Source organism: Amblyomma maculatum, chromosome 6 (genome assembly GCF_055883805.1).
Source record: "Amblyomma maculatum isolate TAMU_Amacu chromosome 6, ASM5588380v1, whole genome shotgun sequence".
Taxonomy (NCBI): domain Eukaryota; kingdom Metazoa; phylum Arthropoda; class Arachnida; order Ixodida; family Ixodidae; genus Amblyomma; species Amblyomma maculatum.
Window position 1 is genome coordinate 157,507,984 of NC_139349.1, and position 25,444 is coordinate 157,533,427.

The window sequence follows — 25,444 nt, forward strand, 5'->3', positions numbered from 1 at the left end:
GGCCTGTGACCTGGGAGTGGCCACGGAGCTCCTGCTGATCGCATCCCACCTGCCCTATGACCCGGGGGACCAGACGTGGGAGTTGCAGGCTCCCATTGTGCTTCTGGAGCACGTAGCCAGCACATACTTTCAGCATCATGCATCAGCACGTACTTTCGGCATCACCTGGAAATCTGGCTTTTCAGCTGCTTGATGCCAACTTGAGGCCTCTTGCCTCACCCGAGCCTCTCCTGCTGCCTAGCCACCTGCTGGCCTAACCCAAGCACCTGTGAACACCGGGTATTCATTTCGCTCAGAAGCCGGGAGCATCCACATTGACTTCATACTTCTAGTGTCCGGTGACTGTTACCAGTTTGTATTCCTCTTCATCCAGTTTGTTAAGCTCGTTATTATTTGTTGTTATTTGTCTAGCCTTATGTTTCTGTATAAAAATTCTACGGGGCACTTTGGAGTACTAAAGTGCAATGAGGCAAATCCTCTACTGCGTGGTGGTCCGCAGCCCTCCACTACAGCACCACTTTCTTTCTTTTTTCATTCCCACCTTCCTCCTTTTCCTTATGGCTGGGTTAATGTGTCCGCGGAGAATTATGACAGATACTGCGCCTTTTCTTTCTTGCAAACCAATTTGAAATGTCGCTGATTCCTGCTGTACTGCGCCTGTTTCTGTATGGTGCGTGGTGCGGTGTTCGAGGAGGCGCCACGTGAAAGGCGCCGCACAGACACCTGAATCGGACGCCTGGCAGGGTCAGCTTTATATATCTGGCCTGGTGGCGTCATGACCGGGTGTGACGCCAGTTCTGGTTATTAGAAATGTCCGGATGTGACATCGTTATGACGTCACCAGGTGATGACATCATACATCTGGTCATAACCGATGACATAGTCATCTCTGTCATTACCCATGATTGGTTAGTATTAGTTATTTAGTTAGTATTGGTTAGTGACTAGCTAAGAAATCAATTTCAATTACTTAATTAGACAATTCATTGTTAAATTGATTAATTACTATAATTAATTATAGAGTTAGTAAACTATCTAATTGCCTAACTACCATGTTACGCATTACTACTCTACCAATTAATCCGTTAACTACCTTTCAATTAGTTACTGTTTACTAATGCCCATATATGGCACACTCTCTAAAATGCCACCTTCTGCCGACAGCTCCTGCTAACAACATTGAGGCATTAAAGGCTTTTGCCTGAAAAAGATGTGTTCTTAGTTTGACCGGTCTGGTCGTGTTTTTGTTTAACCCTCCCAAATTAGCCCTTTGAATGGTGGGTTTTAAAGAACCTCCTCACAATTTTAGTGTCTGTGACATCACCAGGCCAGTCCCTAGGCTACATAAGGAAAGAATTTTTGGAGGCAATATGAGCGCTTCGGAGTTGACCGCTGTAGGCGAGCGCATGGGATTGAAGGATGCCAAATTGCGAGAGCGGGTTCAAGAAGAGGTTCAAAAGGCGCGAGAAAACAATCACTGAGTACGAAGCTACAAAAGAGAAACTGGAGTTACAAGCTACGAAGGAGATAGAGGCATGTAATTTGGAGTTATACACAGAGCCTGGTGTCATCGACAATACCGGAACCATGGAAGAACGCAAACATTATCTTAATTCATAAGAAAGGAGACATTAAGGACCTGAAAAATTACAGACCAATCAGCTTACTGTTTGTCACATATAAAGTATTTACTAAGGTAATCGCTAATAGAATCAGGACAACCCTAGACTGCAATCAAGCAAAAGGTCAAGCACGTTTGTGGAAAGGGTACTGTACTATCGATCATATCCATACCATCAACCTGGTAATAGAAAAATCTTGAAATATAACCAGCCCTTGTAAATAGCATTCATTGATTACGAAAAAGCATTTGACTCTCTAGAAACCACGGCGGTCATGCAGGCATTGCAAAATCAGGGTATATACAAGTCGTACGTGAAAGTACTGGAAAATATATATAGTGGCTGCACAGCAACCATAGTTCTGCATAAAAAAAGTAACAAAATTCCTATAAAGAAAGGTGCTAGGCAAGGAGACACGATCTCCCCAGTATTATTCAGTTTGCTTAGAAGAAGTATTCAAAGACTTGGAATGGGAGCAGCTATGAATAAGGGTAGATGGAGAATACCTCAGTAATCTGCGATTTGCTGATGACGTTGCATTGCTAAGAAACTCTGGGGATGAAGTGCAAAGAATGATTGATGACCTAGACAGGAAAAGTAGAAAGGTAGGCTTAAAATCAATATGCAGAAGACTAAGGTAGTTTTCAACAGCTTAGGGAAGGAACAGCAGTTTACGTTAGGTAGCGAAGCATTGGAAGTAGTAGCCGAATATGTTTACTTATGACAGGTAGTAACCGCAGATCCGGGCCATGAAAAGGAAATAACAAGAAGAATAAGATTGAAATGGAGCGCACTTGGCAAGCACTCGCAAATTATGACTTGCAGCTTACCAGTATCGCTTAAGAGGAAAGTATACAACAGTTGCGTCTTACCTATACTCACATATGGGGCTGAAACGTGGAGGCTAACGAAGAGGGTTCTACTTAAGTTGAAGACAATGAAGAGGGCTATGGAACGAAAAATGGTAGGGGTAACATTAAGAGATAGGAAACGTGCAGAGTGGGTCAGAGAAATAACTCAAGCTGCTGACATACTAGGGGAAATCAAGAAGAAGAAATGGGCATGGGCAGGGCATGTAGTGCAAAGAGAGGATAACCGATGGTCGCTTAGGGTCACAAACTGGATTCCAAGGGAAGGAAAGCTTAGCAGGGGGCGGCAGGAAGTTAGGTGGGCGGATGAGGTTAACAAGTTCGCAGGGGTCAAGTGGATGCAGCTAGCGCAGCACCGGGTTAATTGGAGCAATATGGGAGAGGCCTTTGCTCTACAGTGGGTATAGTCAGGCTGATGATGATGAATTTGAAGTTGCAAGTAAGGCTCATGGAAGGTGGCACAATTCCTTCTCAGCAACAGGCAGAACGCAGTGTCATTCATGCCCGTTCCGTAAACCCCCATAGCCTTATACCTCTGTTCAATGAAAGTCTAGATGACTTAGATGCCTACTTGAAGAGAGTTGAGCACGTACCACAGGACAAGAGTTGGCCAAGAGAAAAGTGGGACCACAACTTTGAACTTACGCCTCTGCGAGGAAGCCCTCAATATTCTGGACGGCTCTCACCTGAGGATTTACTTCACTATGAGAAGGCTAAGCTTGCTTTACTGCAGAGATTTCAGTTTACTGCTGAGGGTTATTGTGAGAAATTTCACCAAAGCAAGCTCCAGGATGTCGAAACAGCATCGCAGTATGCTACTAGGCTGTTCAGCTTCTTTGACCGCTGGGTCAAAATGTGGGGATAGAGCCGCACATTTGAGAATGTTCGCAATATGGTGGTGGCCGAGCAGTTCATAAACAACTGTCACTCCACTCCCATCTTGCTGTGTTTTTACGTGAACGGGATTGTAAGACGGTTGACAAACTGACAGAGGCGGCGGATCACTTCCTCGAGGCATAGTGGCAGTAGTGGCAGATAAATTTATGAATTTTCAAGGCGAAGTCAGAACAAAATGAAGTGAGACCCAAAACTTATGCTCCTCGAGCACAGTCCCAGGTTTGGTGCTTCATTTGCGAGAAAACTGGGCACAGATCCGCAGATTGTCGAATGAAGTTAAATTAACATTACGACACATTTTGCCATAGGTAAGGACATGATGCACAGTCATGCATGCATAAGTATTCACGGGAACGTGCGGATTCTGCCTGTTGCCTGATTCTTTGGAGTTCTTCCCCCAGTGCACCTCTAGGGATAAGGTACCCAGAAAGCCAGCTGGAAAAGGTGGTCCATACTTCGACCCCTGTGGATGCTGGGATGCCATGATGCGCGACGATGTGTTCGGACGGCAGCTTCCGTGCTGTGTGACAGTGGCAGCAACAGCATTGTTGTAGTACATCAGGCTTTCATGCCTGCAAAAATGCTTACACGGAAAAGAGCAATGTTGCCCTTGGTGGATGGAACTAAAATTGAACTTCCAGAGGCAGAGGTGATGATCTCGTCACCATACTTCTTGGGCAAGGGAGTGGTTTACCCACTCCCCTTTATGATGTCATAATTGGCAATGTTGCTAGTGCAAAGGCTCCATTTTTAGATGATTCACCAGCTTCTGTGGAGCAGGTGACTTCCCCTGTCACGGTAGGTCTAGTCAATCTTCCTTCCCCTACTCTAGTGGCGAGCGTTTCGAAGGGCAGCAGAGTTCTTGCCCACAATGCACTCGATGTGTCATGTTCAGCATTAAGTCTTGAGCAGGAAGAGGATACCACCTTAGAGGGGTGTTAGAGAAAGCTAGAAAAAACATGTCTTGACAAGAGACAGACTGCCCATACTTTTCATCTTGAGGACGGGGTTGTATTGCGGTCATACCAAATATGTCCTGACCGAATAGTTAAACAAGTAGTGGTACCGAAGTGCCTGCGTTCTAGGGTCCTCATGCTAGCGCATGAGAGTCCACCATCAGGCCATAAAGGGATTTGGAAAATCAGAGCCAAGGTGCTCAGTGAATTCTATTGGCCCGGGGTACAAACTGACAATAAAAGTTTGGCCAGGTTATGCAACATGTGCTGATATACTGTGCCAAAGAGGAATGCCAAGCTAAATAGCGAGAGAAGTGTATCTTTGCATGAGTTTCCAGGCACTGATATCAGAGAAACAGGGATGATGACTGTTTCTCGTGAAGGTCCCAGTGAGACAGCCAAAGTATGCAGCATTATTGTAGGACAGAAGGACTACATTGGAAGCTACAGGGGTCGTTGTCCTACACCCATTTTTACGGGATGCATGCAGACATGCACCGCTCTGCAAGATGTATTAGGGCCAAACTAGCAATCAGTCATCACAGGGATGTACAAAAGCCTTTCCTCCGGTGACTTTATTCTCGAAGAAAAGGAAATGCATGAATAACTACTGGGCCATCTCAGTGACACATTCGCTGAAAATTGCTGGCTCAGGACAAGAAATCTTACAGTCAAGGACCCATGTATGTTTCACGTTGGGTGAAGGAATGTTTGCTACCTATATAATGGTGACTGTGTATGCAAGTGCTGTTGAAAGAGATCACAAATTACTGTCTTTGGTAATTTCGTGAGGTAGATTACTGAATGTTTACAGTGTTGTTGTCGTCGGTTACGATATACTGTATGATTGGAAAGTCTGAGCTGGACAGTTAAACAAATTGGAAGTGTTCGTCTGATTCTGTGCATATCTTCCGCAATCATTTATTGGTGTGTATTTTTCGGCGTTTTCATGTTCCTATGACCGTCGTGTTTTCAGAACACTGTGTAGATGACGTGGACCTTAGAAGCATTCTTCTGTATGTTGTGCTTTGTGTGGAGCTCCTGTCGACACTCTGCTCTGAACACTGGTGACCGTCCTAGGGCGTGTGATGTGCACAATGTACTGTGCATTATGTAGACTGATCATCGAGAACATCATGTGATATGCTCCTTGGGTTGAGTTTTTCTCCTAGAAAAAACTTTCTGAGAGGGGGCATTTGTAAAGAGCTAGCGCCACATGGTATCTACAGCTTCCGGCACGAGGGAGAAGCGACGAAGACGATGACGCAAGTATGTGGCGTGTGCAGGATATAAGAGAGTGACACGTAAGACAGGGAATGGCGGAGCAGCGTTGTTGGAGGACGGGTGGTTACGGAGCTGTGGCTGATCGCGTCCCGCCAGATGACGACCTGGAAGACCAGACCTGGGCCCGTATTCCGAGTTTGTGTCATTATCAAAAGTGTCGCTAGCTCATGTGACCTTGAGTCATCTGATTGGTCAAAACGCCTGAGCATAATGTTGCCACCTCTTCCGGTTCTGTAGTGGCAACACCCGGTTCCGGCGTTTCGACCTATCGGATGACTCAAGGTCACGTGAGATAGCGACACTTCGATAATGACGCAAACTCGGAATACGGGCCCTGAGAGTGGCCAACTCCTGTTGTGCTCCTGGAACACGTAGCCAGCAGGTGCGTTCAGCGTCATACTGGGTGCGCTGGATAGATGCACCTGGAAATCTGCTGTTTCTGCCGCTTGATGGCAACCTGAGTCCCGAGCCTCTCCCGCTGCCTAGCCACCTGCTGGCCTGACCCAAGCACTTGTCTGAATGAAGCCTTAATGTGGTCGAATCGAGCATCCGGCCCTGGGAACTCCTCCAACGGTGCTACAGTATGACGCTGAAACTTGGAACGTTGACATGGAAGACACGTGTCTTGGGCACATGGCAAGCACCATTTCCTTTGGATATATGATTTAGTGGTTTACTCCAGCCTACCACTGGTCTACAAGGTCTCCTGCCATGACATGGCAGTATGCCAAAATCATGACTAAATTAACACATTTTGCAAATAAGAGTTGACTTTGCTCATGTTTGTAACCGCATACGGACCACAAGTTCCACATGGAACACCTCTTTGCCGACATCTGTCCTACCATCCCACATACCTGGCATGTTATTGAAAAAAAAAAAAAATGACTCATTTGCAGTCCACTTACGCCAGGACGGCTAAGCATAGCTACTGGAGGCCATTTTCTCTTAACAGTAGCACTGTTCTGTTAATTGGCAGTAAAATGTGCAGCCAATAATTAACCAAACTTTTTATGAAATATCCGGCAGTGTAGAATGTTTTATTCATTGCACACCTACCTTAACTCAGTCAGTCATAATCACCATCTGCCTTCGCCCAACTTCATGTGGTGCTCAGCTCAATCATGGCAGCGTCACCTTGTTCATCACCAAACAAAGCATGGCCACTTGTACATATTTGTCCACTTATCTGTACAACCCCTGCACACCAGGTCATCACACCAAACCTCAGAGGTAAAGTTCCAAAACTGTATATGTCCCCCCCCTTATGTAATGCCTTCGGGCCCTTAAGGAATCAATAAATGAAATGAAACACACTGCAATCTACCATGCCATACAAATCTATATCAACCTGCAATAGAGGCACTGGTTTCCACCATCCAGGAAAGATAATCGTGGCACTGTTTTTGGCTTCATACTGATAGCCTTTGGCTGTCAGCTACAGCACTTGCCCAATGTGACTCAAAGACAAATGAATACTTGCCACAGTTTTAACGATATACCTCCATTGAAGTGACTTCAAAAGTTGACATTACAATGTTTACTTTGACACTTGAGAGTAACTCTGAAGTCTTGGTACAGCTTTCTATAATGGTTGAGAAGCAAATAACCAGACAGTATTCATCCCGAACCAATATCACGGTGAACAGGCTTGAATCTGAAAAGCTGATGTACAAGTGGAAGGTTTGAAATTGCTTCAACGGGTATAGACACCTCATTTCTGGGTTCAAGTTTTATTCTTTGTAATAATGCGCAAGACTTTGCTGTACACGTATCAGTATGTCATATTAACCTATGACCTCTCAATAATCTATGACCAAATTTCTTTTCTCAGCTGTTTTCGGTTTCAATTTTGACAACCGAGAGATGGCTGTCAGTCAAGCCTAGGTCACGTGAGGGATGAGAATAACAGCTATGTAATTATTCCTATGTTCTTTGAATTCACCACAATGCTAAAGCCAGCCTGGCACATGAAGAGCAATGAAAAGAAGTGAAGATTCAGTGATTGTATCATTATTTTTACATGCCATGAGTGACCTAGACTTTATTGTGAAGTCGCAGCCATCTCTGGGCTGTTGAAACCAAGACTGTAACTGGAGAGGAAAGAAGGTTCGATAACAAATTATTTAGAGGTTGTAGACAGAAACTACATAGTGGTCCATGTACGGAAATATTGTACGCATCATTAATGAGAAAAATGAAATCGAAATTTGGTGTCTATACTCCTTTAAAGTCAGACGGGTCTGAGAGGTGCCCTGAGAGTCTTAGACCCACTTCCCCCTGCTCAAACAAAAGGACTGCATGGATCCGAAGCAGGCAGCTACTGCTTTCTACTGAAATGCCATCAGCGTTGTAGTAGTAGTTGTAAGAGTTGTCGGCACTGCATGTCGAAAATAATCTGGGAATGCCTGAAAAAAATTGTATCACAGTAATTTGTGATCTAGCAATTGATGATCGATTGGAGTGTAATAGGCAATAGCGAGATAATGAAATCATTGTAATTAATTTACGATGTAAATAAATGAAAATTTTGAAAAAAAGGGGTTCAAACGTGTCAAAATGCTCAGAATGAAAAGCCAATGCATGGCGATGCCAATTAAAACATTTTGAGCAATTGGTGAATTAACTGAAAAATTGGAAATGGGGGGTTCAAAAGTGTCGGAATGAAAAGCCAATGTTTGATAATGCTAATTAAGAATATTTAGAGCATCTAATTCTTCTTCATGGATCACTGCCTTGTCGTGGCGGAGGGGCTTGCAAAACTCTATGAAGTTGTGAGCTCTGCCGTGTAGGGCCACCCAAGATAGACAGGTCACGGCAGAGAATTCTCACAAAATGTGATTCACTGGAGAAGGCAATGGCAACCCACTCCAGTATTTCCTGCCAAGAAAACCCTATGGCCAGTCACAATACCATTAATGATATGGCGCCGGAAGATGAGCCCCCCAGGTTAGAAGGCGTCCCACATGTTACTGGGGATGAACAAAGGGCGATTTCTAGTAGCTCCAGGACGAATGAAGCGGCTGGGCTAAAGCCAAAAGGACGCTCAGTTGTGGATGTGTCGGGAAGCGACCGGAAAGTCCGATGTTGCAAGGAGATATATCACATAGCAACATGGAATGTAAGATCTATGACAAGGTAAACTGGATGTCGTCAAGCGAGAAATGGACAGATTTAACATTGATATCTTTGGTATCAGCGAGCTCAAGTGGACCGGAATGGGAGAATTTAACTCCGGCGACCATTATGTCTTTTATTGTGGGCACGAATCCAAGAGAAGGAATGGGATCGCTCTCATAGTAAACAGAAGAATGGGCAAAGCAGTGCTAGGGTACAACCCCAAAAACGACCGAATGATTTCACTTCGGATCCAAGTTCACCCTTTCAACATAACAGTTACCCAAGTCTATGCACCGACCACTACTGCTGAAGAAGCTGACGTTGAAAGATTTTATGCGGACCTACAATGCCTTTTAGACCGCACCCCATCATCAGACGTCGTTTTTCTCATAGGAGACTGGAGACTGGAATGCTAAGGTCGGGAGTGAAGAAATATCCGGAATTATAGGCAAGTTCGGTCTTATCGAGCCAAATGAAGCTGGGCAGAGGCTAGTAGAGTTTTGTCAGGAAAACAACCTGACCATACTCATTTTCAACAGCACAAGAGGTGCCTGTACACATGGACTTCACCGGATGGTCTGTACAGAAATCAGATCGATTATATTCTTTGCCGGCAGAGATGGAGAAGCGCTATACAAGCAGCAAAAACAAGGCCTGGGGCCGATTGTGGCACCGATCATCAGCTTCTTGTTGCCAAAATTAAGCTTCGATTGAGGAAAACGCAGAAAACTAGAAGGCCTTTCAGGTATGATCTGGATCAAATTCCATTAGAATTCGCTGTGGAAGTGAGGAATCGATTTCAAGAATTAGATCTAGAAGACAGAGAGCCCGAAGAGATGTGGACTAATGTTCGTGATATAATACAAGAAGTTGCTACTAAGGTAGTTCCAAAGCAAAAGAAATGCAAGAAAGCAAACTGGTTATCTGAAGAGGCTTTGCAAATAGCTGAGGAAAGGAGGATGGCAAAAGTTATGGGGGAAAGAGAAAGATACAAGGTTCTCAATGCGGATTTTCAGAAAATAGCAAGGAGAGATAAGAATGCCTTCCTGAACATACAGTGCCAAGCAGTTGAGGACAACAGCCAATTAAGGAACACAAGAGCTCTGTATAAGACAATCAAAGATATCAAAGGAAGCTTCTGTGCTAAGCTGGGCGTGATAAAGGACAAACGACGCAAGGACCTCACTGAAGCCTCAGAGATAAAGAGGTGGCAGGAATACACAGAAGAACTGTACAAGAAGGACCCGAATGTGCAAACCCAACATAAGACGGTTGTGATTACTGATCTCGAGCCGGGCATCCTGAAGAGTGAAGTTGAATGGGCCTTAGCCAGCCTTGCTAAGAACAAAGCTAGCGGAATTGATGGCATACCAGCTGAGTTGCTTCAAAACCTCAACCATGATGCTGTTAACATTCTGCATACATTATGTCAGAAGATTTGGACAACCCTGCAGTGGCCACAGGATTGGAGGAGGTCAGTTTACATCCCCATTCCAAAGAAAGGCAGTGCCAAAGATTGTTCCAACTACCGCATGATCGCGCTTATTTCGCATGCTAGCAAAGTGATGTTGAAAATCCTCCAAGGTAGGCTGCAGCAGTACGTGGATCGAGAGCTTCCGGATGTGCAAGCTGGGTTTCGCAAGGGCAGAGGAACTAGAGACCAAATTGCCAACCTTCGCTGGATCATGGAAAAAGCAAGAGAGTTTCAGAAACACATCTACTTCTGCTTTATTGATTATGCGAAAGTGTTTGACTGCGTAGATCACAGCAGATTGTGGCAAGCTCTCCATGTAAGTTCCAATTCACCTCATCTGTCTCCTCAGGAACCTGTATGAAGGACAAGAGGCCACAGTCAGAACTGGGCATGGTCTTACTGATCGGTTTCCGATTGAGAAAGGAGTGAGGCAAGGCTGCATACTGTCGCCCTGCCTATTTAACCTATATGCAGAGTGCATCATGAGGAAGGCCGGTCTGGACGAGTCTTCGGCTGGAGTGAAGATTGCTGGAAAACGTATCAACAACCTTAGATATGCGGATGATACCACTTTAATGGCAGAAAGTGAAGTGGAACTCAAGAGACTTCTGATGCGCGTACAAGAAGAGAGTGAGAAGTTTGGGCTTAAACTGAACATTAAAAAGACAAAGATCATGGCGTCTTGCCCTATCAAGTCCTGGAGCATCAATGGACAAGAAGTGGAAACTGTGACAGATTTTCTCTTCTTGGGCTCCAAGATTACCTCGGAAGGAGACTGAAGCCATGAAATTAGGAGACGCCTGCTTCTGGGAAAGAGAGCAATGGTTAGCCTTGACCGCCTAGTAAAGGGCAGAGACATTAGTCTGCCAACCAAGATCCGTATAACTCGTGCTATGGTCTTTCCAGTTGTGATGTATGGATGCGAGAGTTGGACTGTGAAAAAGGCTAACCGCCGAAGAATTGACGCGTTTGAATTGTGGTGCTGGCGAAGACTCTTGAGAGTTCCTTGGACTGCCAGAAGATCAAATCAGTCGATATTGGCGACCATAAACCCTGACTGCTCATTGGAGGGTCAAATTCTAAAGTTAAAGCTCAGCTACTTTGGTCATCTGATGAGAAGAGAGGAGTCGCTGGAGAAAGATTTGATGTTGGGAAAGGTTGAGGGTCTCCGGAGAAGGGGTAGGCAGCGAACGCGATGATTAGATGGCATCCTCGAGGCACTGCAGATGAAGTTATGTGATGTTGGGAAGATAGTGAGAGACTGGAAAGCGTGGCGTGACATGGTCCATAGGGTCACGAAGAGTCGGACACGACTGAACGACTGAACTGAACTGAACTCGGAGCATCTAATTAAGGAATCAACTTATATAACCAAAATTGAAAAATTGTAGAAAGTGGGAATCAAAGGTGTCTGTATGCTCATAATGGAAACCCAATAATCCAATGCCTGATAATGCTTATTGACACAATTTAAGATGCATAATTGATCAGTTATTTGAAAAAAATGAACACTGGAAAAAGTAGGGTATAAAGGTGTCAGAATGCAAAGGCAATGTTTCCTGATGCTAAGTATTTGTGCATAAAAAAATTTAAAAGGCATAAAAAGGTGAAAAACACTGTCTCTGTATGTAAAATGCTAATGTATTATACCCTTACTATTGGAGTTTCCTGGCATTGCAACAACAACAAATATAAAAAGCGCATTCCGGTGAACGCATATTAGGACGCATCAAGTTTCAAAAAGCGGCGTCCTAATACAGAAATACAGTTGTTCACACTATATAAACAGTCTGGAACTTATGTATATTGCACATGTGCAAACTCACAAATTTTGCTGGTTTGTGCTGACTGAGTGAACTGCACATGCTTGCACGGTATTAATAAAAGATTAGGAAGTGGTGCTTGTCGAGCAGTCCAACCTTTGTTCTTGTAGCATTTTTTTTGTTGCAGAGCAACTTTCTTTCTGGGTTGATTGATTCCTTAAAAGGCAATAATAGCTCGCACTTTTTCTAAGAAAGTGTATTTAAAAGTGTTCGTATAATAGCTCGCACTTTTTCTAAGAAAGTGTATTTAAAAGTGTTCGTCGCACCAGCCCGCGCCCCGCCGGGGTGGCGCAGTGGTAAGACGCCCGACTACTGTGCCGGAGTTCCCGGGTTCGAACCCGACCTCGGCGGCTGCGTTTCGATGGAGGCGAAACGAAGTGGCGTCCGTGTGCTGTGCGATGTCAGCGCACGTTAAAGATCCCCAGGTGGTCGAAATTACTTCGTAGCCCTCCACTACGGCTCCCCTTTCTCTCTTTCCACTTTCACTCCCACCTTCCTCCCTTCCTTTACGGCGCGGTTCAGGTGTCCACAGAGCAAGTGTGACAGTTACTGCGCCTTTCCCTTCCTGTGAACCAACCAACCAACCAACCAGCCCGCCAGGACTGTTTAGAAGTGCTACGTTTGCCCTCGGTATCAAGAGTACTGCAAGATAATGGGCTTGCAATTAATATTATAAGCACTGTGAGTGAACTTCAACTTCATCTGAGCGTAATCATCATCAGTGATCGTGTCGTGGGAAGAAGATGAAGTATTGTGTTGATGAGCATCAGCTAGTCGGTAGCTGCTGCTTCGGCCTATCTGAAATAGAAAAGTGAATTTGCTGGTGCGTCCTTCTGCCTCATAATATATACAAGGGCCAACATTTCGTTTCACTGCGAGCTGTTTCCTGTCAACTAATATAAAGTACTGTACATTAGCAAAGCATGGAGATTGCTTTCATTACAGGTCTATGTCAGGAATTGAGTAAAGGACCATCTATTAAAATCATTTTTCTCCTCTGTATAAAATGATGCTTAAAGCAAGTCGCCAGCTTCTCTCTTTTTATTTCTCTCTCCACCTATGCTCAAATTGCTGGAGACCCTTTCTTTGATAGAGCCAGATTTTAAGCCCTGTATGTGAAATCATTGCAAATCATATACGAAAGAATGATAAAATGTTGAACATTCAAGTCCCTTCCAAACACAGAAAAAAAAGCAATTTTCCTCACATTTCTACAATCATGGTATTTGGCCTTTACCTTCCAAGGGCATGTCATCAAGAAACAACATTGTCACAGTATCAATACATCAACAGGCTTTATTAAATATAGCACACAATGTACAACAAATGTAGAATCGGGGCGTTCCAATTTCTTTAGTGCAGTTATGAGCTTACACTTGGTTCGCCAAGCAACACACTCTCTGATGGCTTCACTATGTGCTGCATAATAGATGCCACTTTGTGCATCTGTTCACAGTCTATGCGGCTCTTGGAGATGTGTATGGGAGGCAGAACAAACTCGTCACAGTCACACTTTGCACCAGTCACAAAGTCAAATGAACCCAGCCTAGCACCGCAACCAGGACAGTAGAGCTTTCCTTTCACCCACTCGCCCTACAAAGGAAAGAACAACAATACAATTACTGTCTACAGCTACAAAGCAACAAAGAAGCAAACAGCTTAGCTATCTATCTCAGAGCTTTTTTGCTATTTAGGTCTCGGGTGATTCTTTAGTCTGGAAGAGTTGGTGAATATACATTGAGCTAGTAGAATTCCTTATTGAATGCACATTTTCTTGCTAGCAACAGGTTACTTTGGCTAAAAGCAGAAGTGCCGTAGGTGCTAAGGAATATTTTCGAGCTTTACAGAAAGCGGAGCTAGGTGTTTGATTAAAAAAAAAAATCAACTATCCATACAGCAGCTATTTACTGCCCAAATACAGTAAATGCGGTCGACGAAAAAGAGAAATGCGAGGGATAAGAGTATGACGCGATAGCGTAGGCTACCAGCCCACATAGCCCCGCGTGAATGAAAGGGTCCTGGCAGGCTGAAAGGAGAGTCAACCCTACGTCCAGTTAGCGCTCGGCCAAGTCAGCTACCGCTTGCCAGCGCCAAGCTCCGTCATTTTTCGCTCACCTAGCCAACGCCGGCGGACGGCCGCCGTCCCTGGATTTTCGGTGAATGGGGCCTTTAACATTATCGCGCTCTACAGCTGACGAATGTGAACCAAGCCACTTTATCCACGGCTGCAAGGAAAGCGATGAGCTCACTTTAGGCAGAGCACACTTACGTTGTCAAGCTGGTCCAATAGCCAGTCAGGAAGGTTTTCGTCACGAACATACCATACAGTGTCGGCCCTGTTGATCGGGCACGTAAAGCCTACATGTCCGGACCACGGTTCACCGTGGGACGAAACCATGTTGCTGCTGCTGAAGAGATTACGGCGGCACTTTTTGCAGCGAAAGCCTGCCTCTTCACTCATCGCAGTCTAGAAACCGACCGAAAAAGCTGTTCCTGTGTGCGAGTTTGGGCGCACACCGAATCACAAACGACCTGACTGCATCTTGAGAGTTGCCGGTTGTTACTGAGCGCAACGAAAACCTCAGCTCAGCAAGGAATGAAATGAAAGGAGGCTTTGGCAGAGTAAACAAGAATCCGCATTCAAACACTACTTGCTACACAAAATATAACACTACTACAGTGAACTAGAATAAATATTCTAGTTCTCTCTCTCGGCTGGATCTAAATGGCTGTATGCTGGATGTAAATGGCTATTTGCAGGATAGCAGGCAGTGATGGTGGTTGTCTTAAGATCTTAAAATTATATCCATCAATTGCGATATTCCTTGTAAAATACAATACGCTACTCAGCAATTTGGCAAGGTATCAATATTAGACTTGTTAAATTACAAAGTTTATTAAGCTCTACAGGCCTACAGGCTCTACAGGTAAATCAAAATGGCAACGCAACTGCGGCTTAACCGCGTCACTCAGCGACAGAAAGAAAATGGTTGTTTAGGCGCTCTTTGAAAAACGTGTTCGACGGTGTCAAAACAAAGACAGTGTTGTGGGGCCTGCTGGTTCCTCTTATTGACAACCACCACAGATATGATGGGCAGCAGGTACAAAAGCCCCAGGCAGTCTCCATGGCCTCACAATGGCAATAATGAACGTTGGCAGCCTCGTTCAAACGTTTCCAGTTTCGGCTACCGCCGTCATGAATTGGCCGATAAACCTTCTCCGACCACGCTCTGGAAGAACACCTCCGAGGAGACTCCAGTGTACGGTGAGAGCTACAACGACACTTATTATCGGAGAGAGTCGCGGTATGATCGCGACACTGACAGCGGAGACAGTGAGCCTTATTGTCCGCCTAGTAACGCCAAACACAGCGTAGAGACTGACTATGCAATTCACGATTTAGTGAAAGCTGCGTCAGACACCGATTTTCGCTTCTCACCTAGCCCGCATCCCGGTCAAGAAGCGCAAAGATCGTTTCCCAACGTAAACCCTTACAGGATAGTGCCTCGCACGGCGCAGGAGCAGAAGCCGCTTGTGCCTATTCTGAAAAAGAGCACGTCTAATCCGTGGAAGACGGAAGAAGGTGGGTGCAACGATGCGACTCGATATAACCTCTCTCCTGCGAACGTCCGTAATGAGTTTCACAGTACTCCATCCTCTGGACCGTCGCAGCGCGCCCCAAATGCAGGGAGCCAGCCCTTTAGAGGCCTGCTTCCCGCGCCCAACATCGCGAGGTCGCAGACTCCACCGAGAAACACGCACCCGCTCTTGGAAACGCCGCCCAGCAGCGGCTACTTCGAGACTCTACGGCAGCGCGAACAGGAGAGAAACATGTTTGGCAAGAGCCATGGGCCACAGGGCACTTTCCGACTGGAGAAGCCCCCACCCGGCGGTGACAGCGTGTCACCTCAGAAGCTAGCGTTCTCAAGTTCCAACAATGCACCGACGTTCGGTAGCTATGGCAACAGAGGCGCCGACACTCGTCTCTCCCAGAATGCCACCGGCCCTGGAGGTGACCATCATGTTAGCATTCAGGGAACGTGGAGAGGAAGAACTGCAGAGAGGGGCAAGTTGTGGAGCCGTGGCAGAGGCACCTGGAGTGGTCGTCCGCCTACACCGCGCCGTCAGCAGCATGGTCGTCCAAATAGCACAAGTGCAGGAGGCGGTACTAAGAGATCAAGAGGCCGCATGGCTTGCCAAAGTGTTAGTGATGCCCGTTGTGTCCTTGACAGGAAGAGAAAGTGTGCCTCCGAGGAAGACGGCAAGGAGAGTGTACAACCTTGTGAAGCCCATCCCAATGTCGGCTCATCTCCAGACCTTGCGCAGCTGTCAAGCAAAATGGCCCTGATGGAGAACCTTCAGCAAGACACGAAGCACTGGGTGGAAAATCATTTCTGTCAGGTAACACTGAATGTTCGCATAATAGGGCTCTATCATGGAGTGTATTCATTGTTGCATTCCAATTCTTGCTTTGAGCAAAAAAGCAGGCACATTTTGTTCCTCCACAGTTAAGCTTTAAATCTAGCAAGCGAGGTGATCTCATTTAGGGCACTAATGTGTTTTGGGATATACTCTCTACTTGCATGCTTATAGCCACTCCCAGCTTGTTCTGCAAGGAATGCCAGGCCGATGGTGGTCATCACATGAGGTCACTAGTTACTCATTCAGCGTGCGTACAAACCTTTTTGCCGATAATGCATATAGTTTTACATTACAGCCATAATTTATAAAGCATTGCCTCTGGCTATGTGACCAAATATCCGTTTCAGTTCATTTTTTCCTTTTTCAGTACAATGTCACTTTTTATGTTTAAAAAATAGTTTTTGGGTGTGAGCGACTGTTGGAAGAAGTTAGTTTCAGTCAACTCTAACTGTTCAGAAACCTTTTAGGGTTGCCGTAATTCCTTGCAGTGTTTTGTCTTTTCCTTGAGTGGCGCACCCACCAAGAGGGGCACTCTCAGTAATGTGGACAAGGTAAAAGAGTAATGCAACAGCCTTGGCTTGCCATTGATAGGCGTTGAGCGGGCCTGGGTTAGCAGTGCGTGCCCTTGCCGCCCCGTAGTGGATACAGAGAAAGAATGAGGTAAAGAAAACTCCTTCACAGATGCAACAGGTGGCAGAACCACCCTCGCAGACTTTTGGGTGAAGAATTGCAAGCGTAGGAGCACTCGCATACAGAGAAGCCTGTGCTCTTTTCGCAAGTTGAGCGACTCCCTCCCTACACAAGAGCCCCGGGTAGAAGGGGTTGATGCAGTTTCTTTGCGATCTGCAACCTTCAACTGACAGACTCAGTTGCGAGGTGATAATACAGAGTCGATCACACTTGTCTAGAGCACTCGAGTGGTGCTGTGCAGAGGAAGTAAAGTGAAATTATAAGGCAGGTACTGAATCTTACTGATAATACTTGAGTTTAGCGCAGCCGCTAGGCCATGCGAACTGCACAGCAAAATGCGTCACCCCTGATTAAGCAGCTGCATTAATATTTCACGCAATTTGCTTCTAGAAATTTATTACATATTGTGGCACCACCCCAAGCATGACAGCTTCGCGTTGCAGCACATATCTTCGAATACAGTGTAGGGTACATACAAGTACATCAATATCGCTGAAAGGGTTAAAGAGCTGGTGCTGCTCAAAACTTATCCGCAGCCTTTCATCATGATGTGCCTCACAGGTACTATGAGGGCAGATTGAAGCTGGCCTACATCAGTAGATTACCACATTCTGATGACAGAGAGGCTACTTTCACCTCAAGACGGAGCTTTTATGAGTTAGGAAAGGCCAAAAAAACTGAACACGGGTGTCATCACTGCTACTGGCCATTTTGCAGATAAACTGTGATGAGGGCCAGGCTATGGCACCGTTCACTTCCAGATGGTGATCATGGAGGGCTTTCTAGTTGTGACGTTATGACTTTCGACTTGAGCAGCTGGATAAAAGCAAATGCTTTTCACAATAAAACAACACAAAACAAATGCAAATAGAGGCACCTTTTAGCTGTCAGCCAAGACTCGGTAAGGGCATAGAGAGCCAGACATTCGAGTTTTGCTGGTGATAATTCAATTGAATTGTTCTCGGTGTCTCTTTAAAGCACCCTGGCAGCTTCAATATTACTGGCAATTGATAGTACTGCGTGTGATATCCCGCTGTTAGGTTTTAGTTTTTATAACTCAGGTGTATCCTTTTCCCCTGTGGAATCTTGGATACAAAACAACTTTGATGCTTATCCTTAGATATCTTCAATTATCTTGGTATAGCAAGTGATATCTTGTGCGGTGTATGTGCATGTTGCATTTGAAATGTAGGACAGCTCAGGGAGTAAAAGGACTAAAAGTGTCTCCTCCCTCTACAAATGTACTGTCTCAATTTAATAGTGCATTCAGACCTTTTATTCTGCGTTTCTGGTGCCCAATTTTATGACAGAATGGTGAAGTTTGCTATATGAAAACCCATATGATTTTGGAAGCCTACACTACATAGAAGATATAGTTCTTTTGCATGGCATGTAATTTTGACTTAGTTGTACATTTTTGTAAGTGCATTACTTTTGGCACATTGGTACAGACCAGTGCATAGTTTGTGAAATAAAGGGTGCTGTCAACAGTGCGTTTGTTGGTACTGCGCTTTGAAGTTTCAGAGGAAATAAAGGGTGTTGTCAACAGTGCATTTGTTGGTACTGCGCTTTGAAGTTTCAGAGTCTCGCCACTTTTCTCCCGTCTTCACTTTCAGAATGACCCTGCTCCATCGCCCCATACTACTGACGTACACGAAGTTGATGAGAGCCGGCTTTGGCCTCCAGATGTCGACCCGGAAGCTGTGAGCTACGTCATTTTCCTCGACATTGACAGGAGAAGGCAAGTGCTGCTTCACAAACTTCAGCACCCATCGTCGTCGGTCGGAATGAGGTCCACTGCCGGACGGAGGCTGCTCCTTTGTAGTGACTCGCATTCTTGTGTCAGTCAAAGCCTCTTACAATCCTTACCTCATCGTCCCGCCTGGTTCCGCCCCGCCCTTGGTTACGTTCCCACTTACTCATTTTCACATGCTGTGCTTGCTCTTGAATTGCAGGCATGAAAGTTTAAAAACTAGCAACAAACATGATTTGCTTCTAAGCATATAGCAATGCCTTTCAGCAAAATTGAGCAGTAGGCGGTGAGCGTAGTCTGATTTATACAGTGCAGTCCACTTATTACGATATTGAAAAAACCGGAAAATTCAATCGTTCTAACTGATTATCGTTATATCTTGACTGCCAGAAATTAAAAGGAAAATCGAAAAAAAAGACACACAGTACGTATTTTCCCATACATGTAGGCTTGCTTGCTTACCAGTGATGAGTAAATCGGGTTGAACAACGCTAATCATCATAAAGAGCACTAGGCACTTTATTACAGGATGCATCAATAGCCATAAAATAACCTAAGCATAAAAACCGGAAAATTCAATCGTTCTAACTGATTATCGTTATATCTTGACTGCCAGAAATTAAAAGGAAAATCGAAAAAAAAGGCACACACGTACGTATTTTCCCATACATGTAGGCTTGCTTGCTTACCAGCGATGAGTAAATCGGGTTGAACAACGCTAATCATCATAAAGAGCACTAGGCACTTTATTACAGGATGCATCAATAGCCATAAAATAACCTAAGCATATTTAAAAATGTCGGAAATTCGCGCTCACTTGAGCAGCAGCTGAAGCGTGGCAATCGCTGTGAGCATCGCTTCCAGTAGCGCATATACTTGCGGCAGTCCTTTTCCATGCACGAAACCGATTAGCAACGGGATGAATTGCAGGCATGACATCCTCAGCCTTAATGATCGTTAAAATTGTAGAGTGCGAATGCCCGTATTTTTTCACGAGGCTTCCAACCTTGAAACCCTGCCAGAAATCGTGACAAGTCTGCTGTTTCATCTTGAGAGCTACTGCGCCATCAATTAGATCACCGCTATCTTCCACTATGGCCACATCCTGTGCGCGGCAGCAACTGCGATGATGATAGTGCGCATTTTCTAACCTCAAGCAATTTCTCTGTGACAGTTCATTTTCGCCGCATATGTCGAGTTTTCATATCAGTCTCTTCTTAATATTTTATTTTTTATTGAATAGACAAATTTTTGTGGTAAACATTATGGGGGTTAATCTCGCAAGAATGCGCCATGGGGGGCTAGACACTACTATCTTCTTCTAGCCCAAACGTGCAGCCCTGACAGACAGAGCTGTGACCCTCAACCCGCGGTGAGAGAAGTCGCTACTGCGGGGGGTTCGAGCCAGAGGGGACAAACGCCGAGTTACATACTCGAACAGTTTATTGTGCTCGAGTAACGGCAAGGAAAATACACTCAAGAAAAACCATCGTGTAGTGAGCGAACGCCGCATACAGGGGTGAAATCAAACTACCTAAGGGGGAAGCACGCACAAGGAGTGAGAGGTAGTCTGCTCACCTGCGTGCAGCTTCGTGCTCACGGCTCGCGGCGGTAAGTGCACGCTGAACCGGGAGCAGAGGGTGAAGGCAGCAGTCTCCCGACGGGAAATGCTGATCCGTGTGCGTGCACGCCCAACCGTCCAAAGACACCCAGAGAGTTGCGACAGAAGTGTTCCTCACCTCGGCTCGGGGAGAGGAGGTTTTTCGGGCAGGCCGGGAGGAGAGAAGGAAACCCGTGCGGTGCCGCCGCGGGAGCTTGGGAGGATGGGAAGGTGGGCAGTGTGCCCTCTCCTCGCAATCCTCCCCAAGAGCGCGCATAATCACGCGTGTTAATTACGCGCGGCCCTTTATAAGGGGGGCAGGGGATTATGAATCCCCCCCCCTCTAAACCGCCGTATGGCTAAAAGTAACCGCGTTCACCCAGGGATATACTAAGTGGGGCTGGCTAGACGCCGTTTAAAGGCCCTCTGTCCACCCTCCGGTCGAAAATATTTTCTTCCCCGGTGACTGTGAGACTTCGCCCCCAGAACGCAAGGCCGCAAAATGTTTTTGAAAAGTGTAACTAATAACGCAGTTACAGCCACCGCAATCGCCCGATTCTGTCATGCTTCTCTCCTTCCGTTCCCTCGCAAAGGTTTTTACTCTCCTGCTCGGTCGTCTAGCCTCCTCAAGGCAAATTCCCCTTCCTCCTCCGCGTTTGGCGGGAGGTGGGGCGCGGCACTCCGCGCGCGCAAAAAAAAACAAACAAAACTGGCGAGGGAGTGCGTGCCGCTGAATTCAGTCTGGCCGTGGCGAGGGAAAAGCGTGCAGCGAGTGGTAGACACCCATCCTTCACCCTCAGACAGCGAGACGGACCAATGGACGTCGTTCTCGATAAATATGTTACAGCTGCGGCTCGATGGGCCAGCGCAGGGAACGGGAAAGCTGGCTTCCCGAAGGAGAGCATGAGAGAGCTTTGATTTGTATTTTCGTTGCTTTGCAGTACTATCTCCGGTACCTGATCGAAACACTGGACTCCTTTGCTTAAAAGGTCCTTCCCTGGACAGTGGCCCTTTAACTTTTAAACCCATTTAAAGAAAAGCGTCAATATATAAAGAGTTGCAGACAGCTCACAGCCACGGGTGTCGGAGGGGGAGGCAAGGCCGATGACCACAGGAGACGGCAATGGGACAAGGGTGGAAGTCTTGATGACCGCAGCAACCACAGGTCCTGCTTCACCGTCAGTTGGCCAGGCATGGCCGCAGGCGCGCCTCTGCATTCATCGTCGGTCAGCCAGGGCAGCTTGCCGGGGAACGGGAACTGCGTCTTCGCGTTACCTAGCGTGTTGCAGGCCCCCCTCAGCGGGTCGACCGCTCACTCCTGGCCGACCACTTTTCCCTCCGTCGTCGATGCCGCCGATGGCGAGGGCAGCAGGGTGCCAAGCTGCTCCCGCTGGTGAAGCCACGGCCGTGAGCACCGAACGGCGCCGAGGCGGCCCCTTTGCTTTAGCTTTCGTCGTGCTAGACGCAGGGACCCGTTCCACGAACTCCGGTTCGCTCGCTCGGTAGCTGACCGGAAAACATTTGTCTTGGCCTCGTCAGTGGTGACAGCAGGCTCTGGGTGCGGGAACGCGGCCACTCCTTGGAACGGCTTGCCCCACAATGCTGCAACGGTTGCCGCGGCCTCCGCCGGCTCCCCTCCTTGCTGGCTGCAATGCTGTCATTTCCCTACTTTTTTTTTTTTACCGTTTACGGTATTCCTTTTTTTTTTTTAATCTAACCCCACTCAGTCATTTCCAAGAGAAAGCGCGTGCTTGCTCTGGAAGCAAAATGCACTGAATATCGACAGGGCGTCCCGTCCGTATTCAGCACGAGAAATTACTCTCTGCGCGCCGGTCAGAGTTACGTCTGCCATGGGTGCAAGTTGTAATGAGGCGTGATGCTCGAGTGACGAGCCTGGCCTTTTGGTACAGTTGCCTGCTGGCGGGGGAGTGCGTCCTCCTCGGGCCACTCATTCCCTCTGTCAATGTAGGGCTTGAGATCACAGACATGCACCGATCCGCCAGTCGGTCTTCACTTTAAGTCCGCCAGCTTGTACACGAGTGAAGAGACCTTCTGCCAAACTCGGTACGGTCCTGACCATTTCGGCGCCAGAGAAGCGGAGAACTTCCTACCGGCGTCGCTCAGGACATGGCTGCGCCTCAACACGAGATCACCCGGTTTGTACTGAATTTCTCGGTGAGAGCGGTCATACTGCGCTTTCTGCTCAGCACGAGCAGTTCTCAGATTTCGTCGTGCTTTGTTCAAAGCCTCCGTCATCTTTCGGGTTGTTGCTACGAACCTGTAGACTACGGTCTGCAGGGTTTGACAGCTCTCTGCCGAGGTTGAGGGCGGCAGGTGTGTACCCAGTTGAGCCATTCACGGTTGATCTAAGAGCAAACCCAATCTCAGGGAGACGGATATCCCAGTCACTGTGCGTCTCCGCAAACGCGACTAGCATGTGCTTGATGTTGCGGTTCATGCGTTCCGGGGGATTTGCCTGGGCGTGGTATGTGGATGTTCTCTTGTGCTGAATGCCGAGGGCAACACAGGAGTCCACGAAGAGCTTAGCAGTGAAGTATGACGCATTGTCCGTTATCAACTGCTCAGGGTAGCCAAACCGTGTAAACACCTCAGCCAGCTTCCCCATGGTTATGTGTGCTGTCAGCTTTCATAGCAGGAAAAGCTCCACCCATTTGCTGAAATGGTCTGTGACAACGAGCAGAAAGTGGTTCCCGCTCAGAGTCCTGGGATAGGGTCCCGTGACGTCACAAGCCGCAATCTGCCAGGGAGCCTGACTATTGATTGGCTGCATAAGCCCAGGTGTGCGTCCACCACGTGGCTTGACCCTTTGACACACGTCGCACGAGCGGGTGTAGCCAATCACCTCCCGCTTCATGCCAAGCCAGGTAGCGAAGCGACACAACTTAAGAAAAGTCTTAGGGCCGCTCGCATGCCCAGCGCTGCACATGTCATGAAAGTAGTGTAACAACGCCTTTCTCAGCAGGCGTGGAATCACCACCTTGAAGGACTCGTGTGTATCCTTCTTGGAGGGGATGTATCTCAGCAGGACGCCATCAGAGTCAAGCAGATAGGAATCCATCGCACTCACAGCATTACCAGCTGTGTTCGAGCGCTCCGCACGGGCAGCAATACCAGCTGCCTCCATGTGCGCCGCGGCCACGCCACTCGGCTCTGAGCCCGTCAAACACTTTTTGACAAAATGGATCCTCTCGCTGAGCCTCTAATAGCTCCCTTCTGCTGAACACGCTCCCCACTGAACTGACGCAGTCCAAGTGGTTAACGCTTTCGCCCAGAGAAGGCGAGTCGGCCGCGCTTCCCTTGGGGCTGTGAACGAGCGTAGCTGCAGTCGCGCTGCTCCGACTAAGGGGCGTCGCGGAGGGGGTAGCAGGGTTACTGCCTATGCCGCAAACTGGCGCGTGCGAAAGTGCATCCGCCACCACGTTGTTCTTACTTCTCCTGTAGCGCACGGTAAAGTCGGTACTCTGGAGAAGTAGCACCCATCGCGCTAGGCGTCCGCTTGGCTCGCCTAGGCATCTTAGCCATGTGAGTGCCCTGTGATCAATCTCAATCACGAAAGCAACTCCGTCGACGTAGTAGTCGAACTTCCACAGAGCGAAGATTATCACGAGGCACTCTTTCTCTGTCACGGAATAATTCTTCTCCGTGGGAGTTAATGAGCGGCTGGCAAACGCCACCGGCCTCAGGCTACTTTCGTGCTCTTGAAGCAGAACTGCTCCTAAGCCCAGGTCATATGCATCCGTGTGGATCACAAATTCCCTGTTCAGGCCAGGCAGCCTCAGCTCTGTGGTTTCCGCGAGCACATTAGTGAGGCCTCGCAATGCAGCCTCTTGCTCGGGACCTGAATGCCACTTAACACCTTTCCTTAACAACGTCATTAAGGGGGCTTGCAGGGCAGCGCAATCTGGGATAAACTGGCGATAAAAGTTCACCATCCCCAGAAAGCGTCTCAGTCTGCCTACATCTGTCGGCGAGGGGAACTTCCGAATCACCCGGAGCTTTTCCTCACACCGCAGAAGGCGTCCATTGTCTAGCGTGAACACTAACAAGGTTATTCGGGTCGCCGCTATCTGAGTCTTATTCAGGTTCAGAGTGATTCCCGCAGACCTCAGTCTTTCCAGCACGTCCCTGAGATGGCATAAGTGCTCATCAAAGGTTGCCGAATACACCACAATGTCATCTAGGTAGGCAAGAGCGTAGTGCCACCTTGCATCACCTAGGACACGGTCCATAAGACGCTGGTACGTTGCCGGAGCTCCGACCAGGCCAAATGGCATTCGGGTAAACTGGAAAAGACCCCTGTGACAGGTGAATGCAGTCTTCTCTCTGTTACTGGGATCCATCTCCACCTGAAAGTATCCTCTACTGGCATCGAGCGTAGTAAAGTACTTCGCTCCGCCAACATTGGACACGATTGAGGGAATACTCGGAAGTGGATAGGCATCCTTCCGCGTCACCTCGCTCAGGCGGCGATAGTCCACACAAAGGCGGGTAGTTCTGTCCTTTTTGGGCACCAGCACCACTGGAAAACCCCAGGGGCTGTTTGCACGTTCCACGACGCCTGTATCGACAAGTTTATCCAGAGCGTCATCCAGCACTTTCCTCTTCGCCAAGCTGACTGGCCGGGGATTGCACTTCCAAGGAACGGAGTCGCCTGTCTCAATTTTGGGCTTTACAAGCGTAGTATAGCCAGGCAGCTCAGTGAATACTGCGTCGTACTCGTACAAGAGCTGAGACAAGCGTGCTTTTTCCTCCCTTGAAAAACTGCTCAAGTTGTTCAGCAGAGGGTGGGGAGGCCTGCCTTCCCCCGCGGCACAGAGTGCAACCGCAGAAGGGGCAGGGGGTCGCGCGGAAGGGGAGTCAATCCCCTCCGCGCCTTTTCTCTCAGCGCGGTCGACCGGCAAATTTGTCTGCCC

At 47.3% G+C, this 25,444-nt stretch overlaps 2 protein-coding genes across 2 annotated transcripts in view; one reads left to right on the forward strand and one right to left on the reverse strand.

Annotated features, from left to right (window-relative positions):
- Window positions 1-13,321: 13,321 nt before the first annotated feature.
- LOC146187251 (E3 ubiquitin-protein ligase RNF180-like) lies at window positions 13,322-14,804 on the reverse strand. Its single transcript, XM_084607587.1, has 2 exons — window positions 14,315-14,804; window positions 13,322-13,638 (listed from the first exon to the last, which is right to left on the reverse strand). The coding sequence occupies exons 1-2, from the start codon at window positions 14,504-14,506 to the stop codon at window positions 13,408-13,410; spliced, it is 423 nt and encodes a 140-aa protein (XP_084463713.1). The 5' UTR covers window positions 14,507-14,804; the 3' UTR covers window positions 13,322-13,407.
- An 87-nt stretch (window positions 14,805-14,891) lies between these two features.
- The window catches only part of LOC146187252 (uncharacterized), a 43,944-nt gene continuing 33,391 nt past the window's right edge, over window positions 14,892-25,444 (forward strand). The window contains exons 1-2 of the mRNA XM_084607586.1: window positions 14,892-16,446; window positions 18,774-18,898. Coding sequence (XP_084463712.1) covers window positions 15,133-16,446; window positions 18,774-18,898 — 1,439 coding nt within the window. The 5' untranslated portion in view covers window positions 14,892-15,132. The remainder of the gene's footprint in view (window positions 16,447-18,773; window positions 18,899-25,444) is intronic.

Bases quoted from the DNA above. Each gene is read 5' to 3' on its own strand.
- LOC146187251 (XM_084607587.1), bottom strand. From the start codon at position 14,506: ATGAGTGAAGAGGCAGGCTTTCGCTGCAAAAAGTGCCGCCGTAATCTC. The intron at 13,639-14,314 runs GTAAGTGTGCTC...TTTCCTTTGTAG, and splicing joins TATTGGACCAGCTTGACAAC to GGCGAGTGGGTGAAAGGAAA.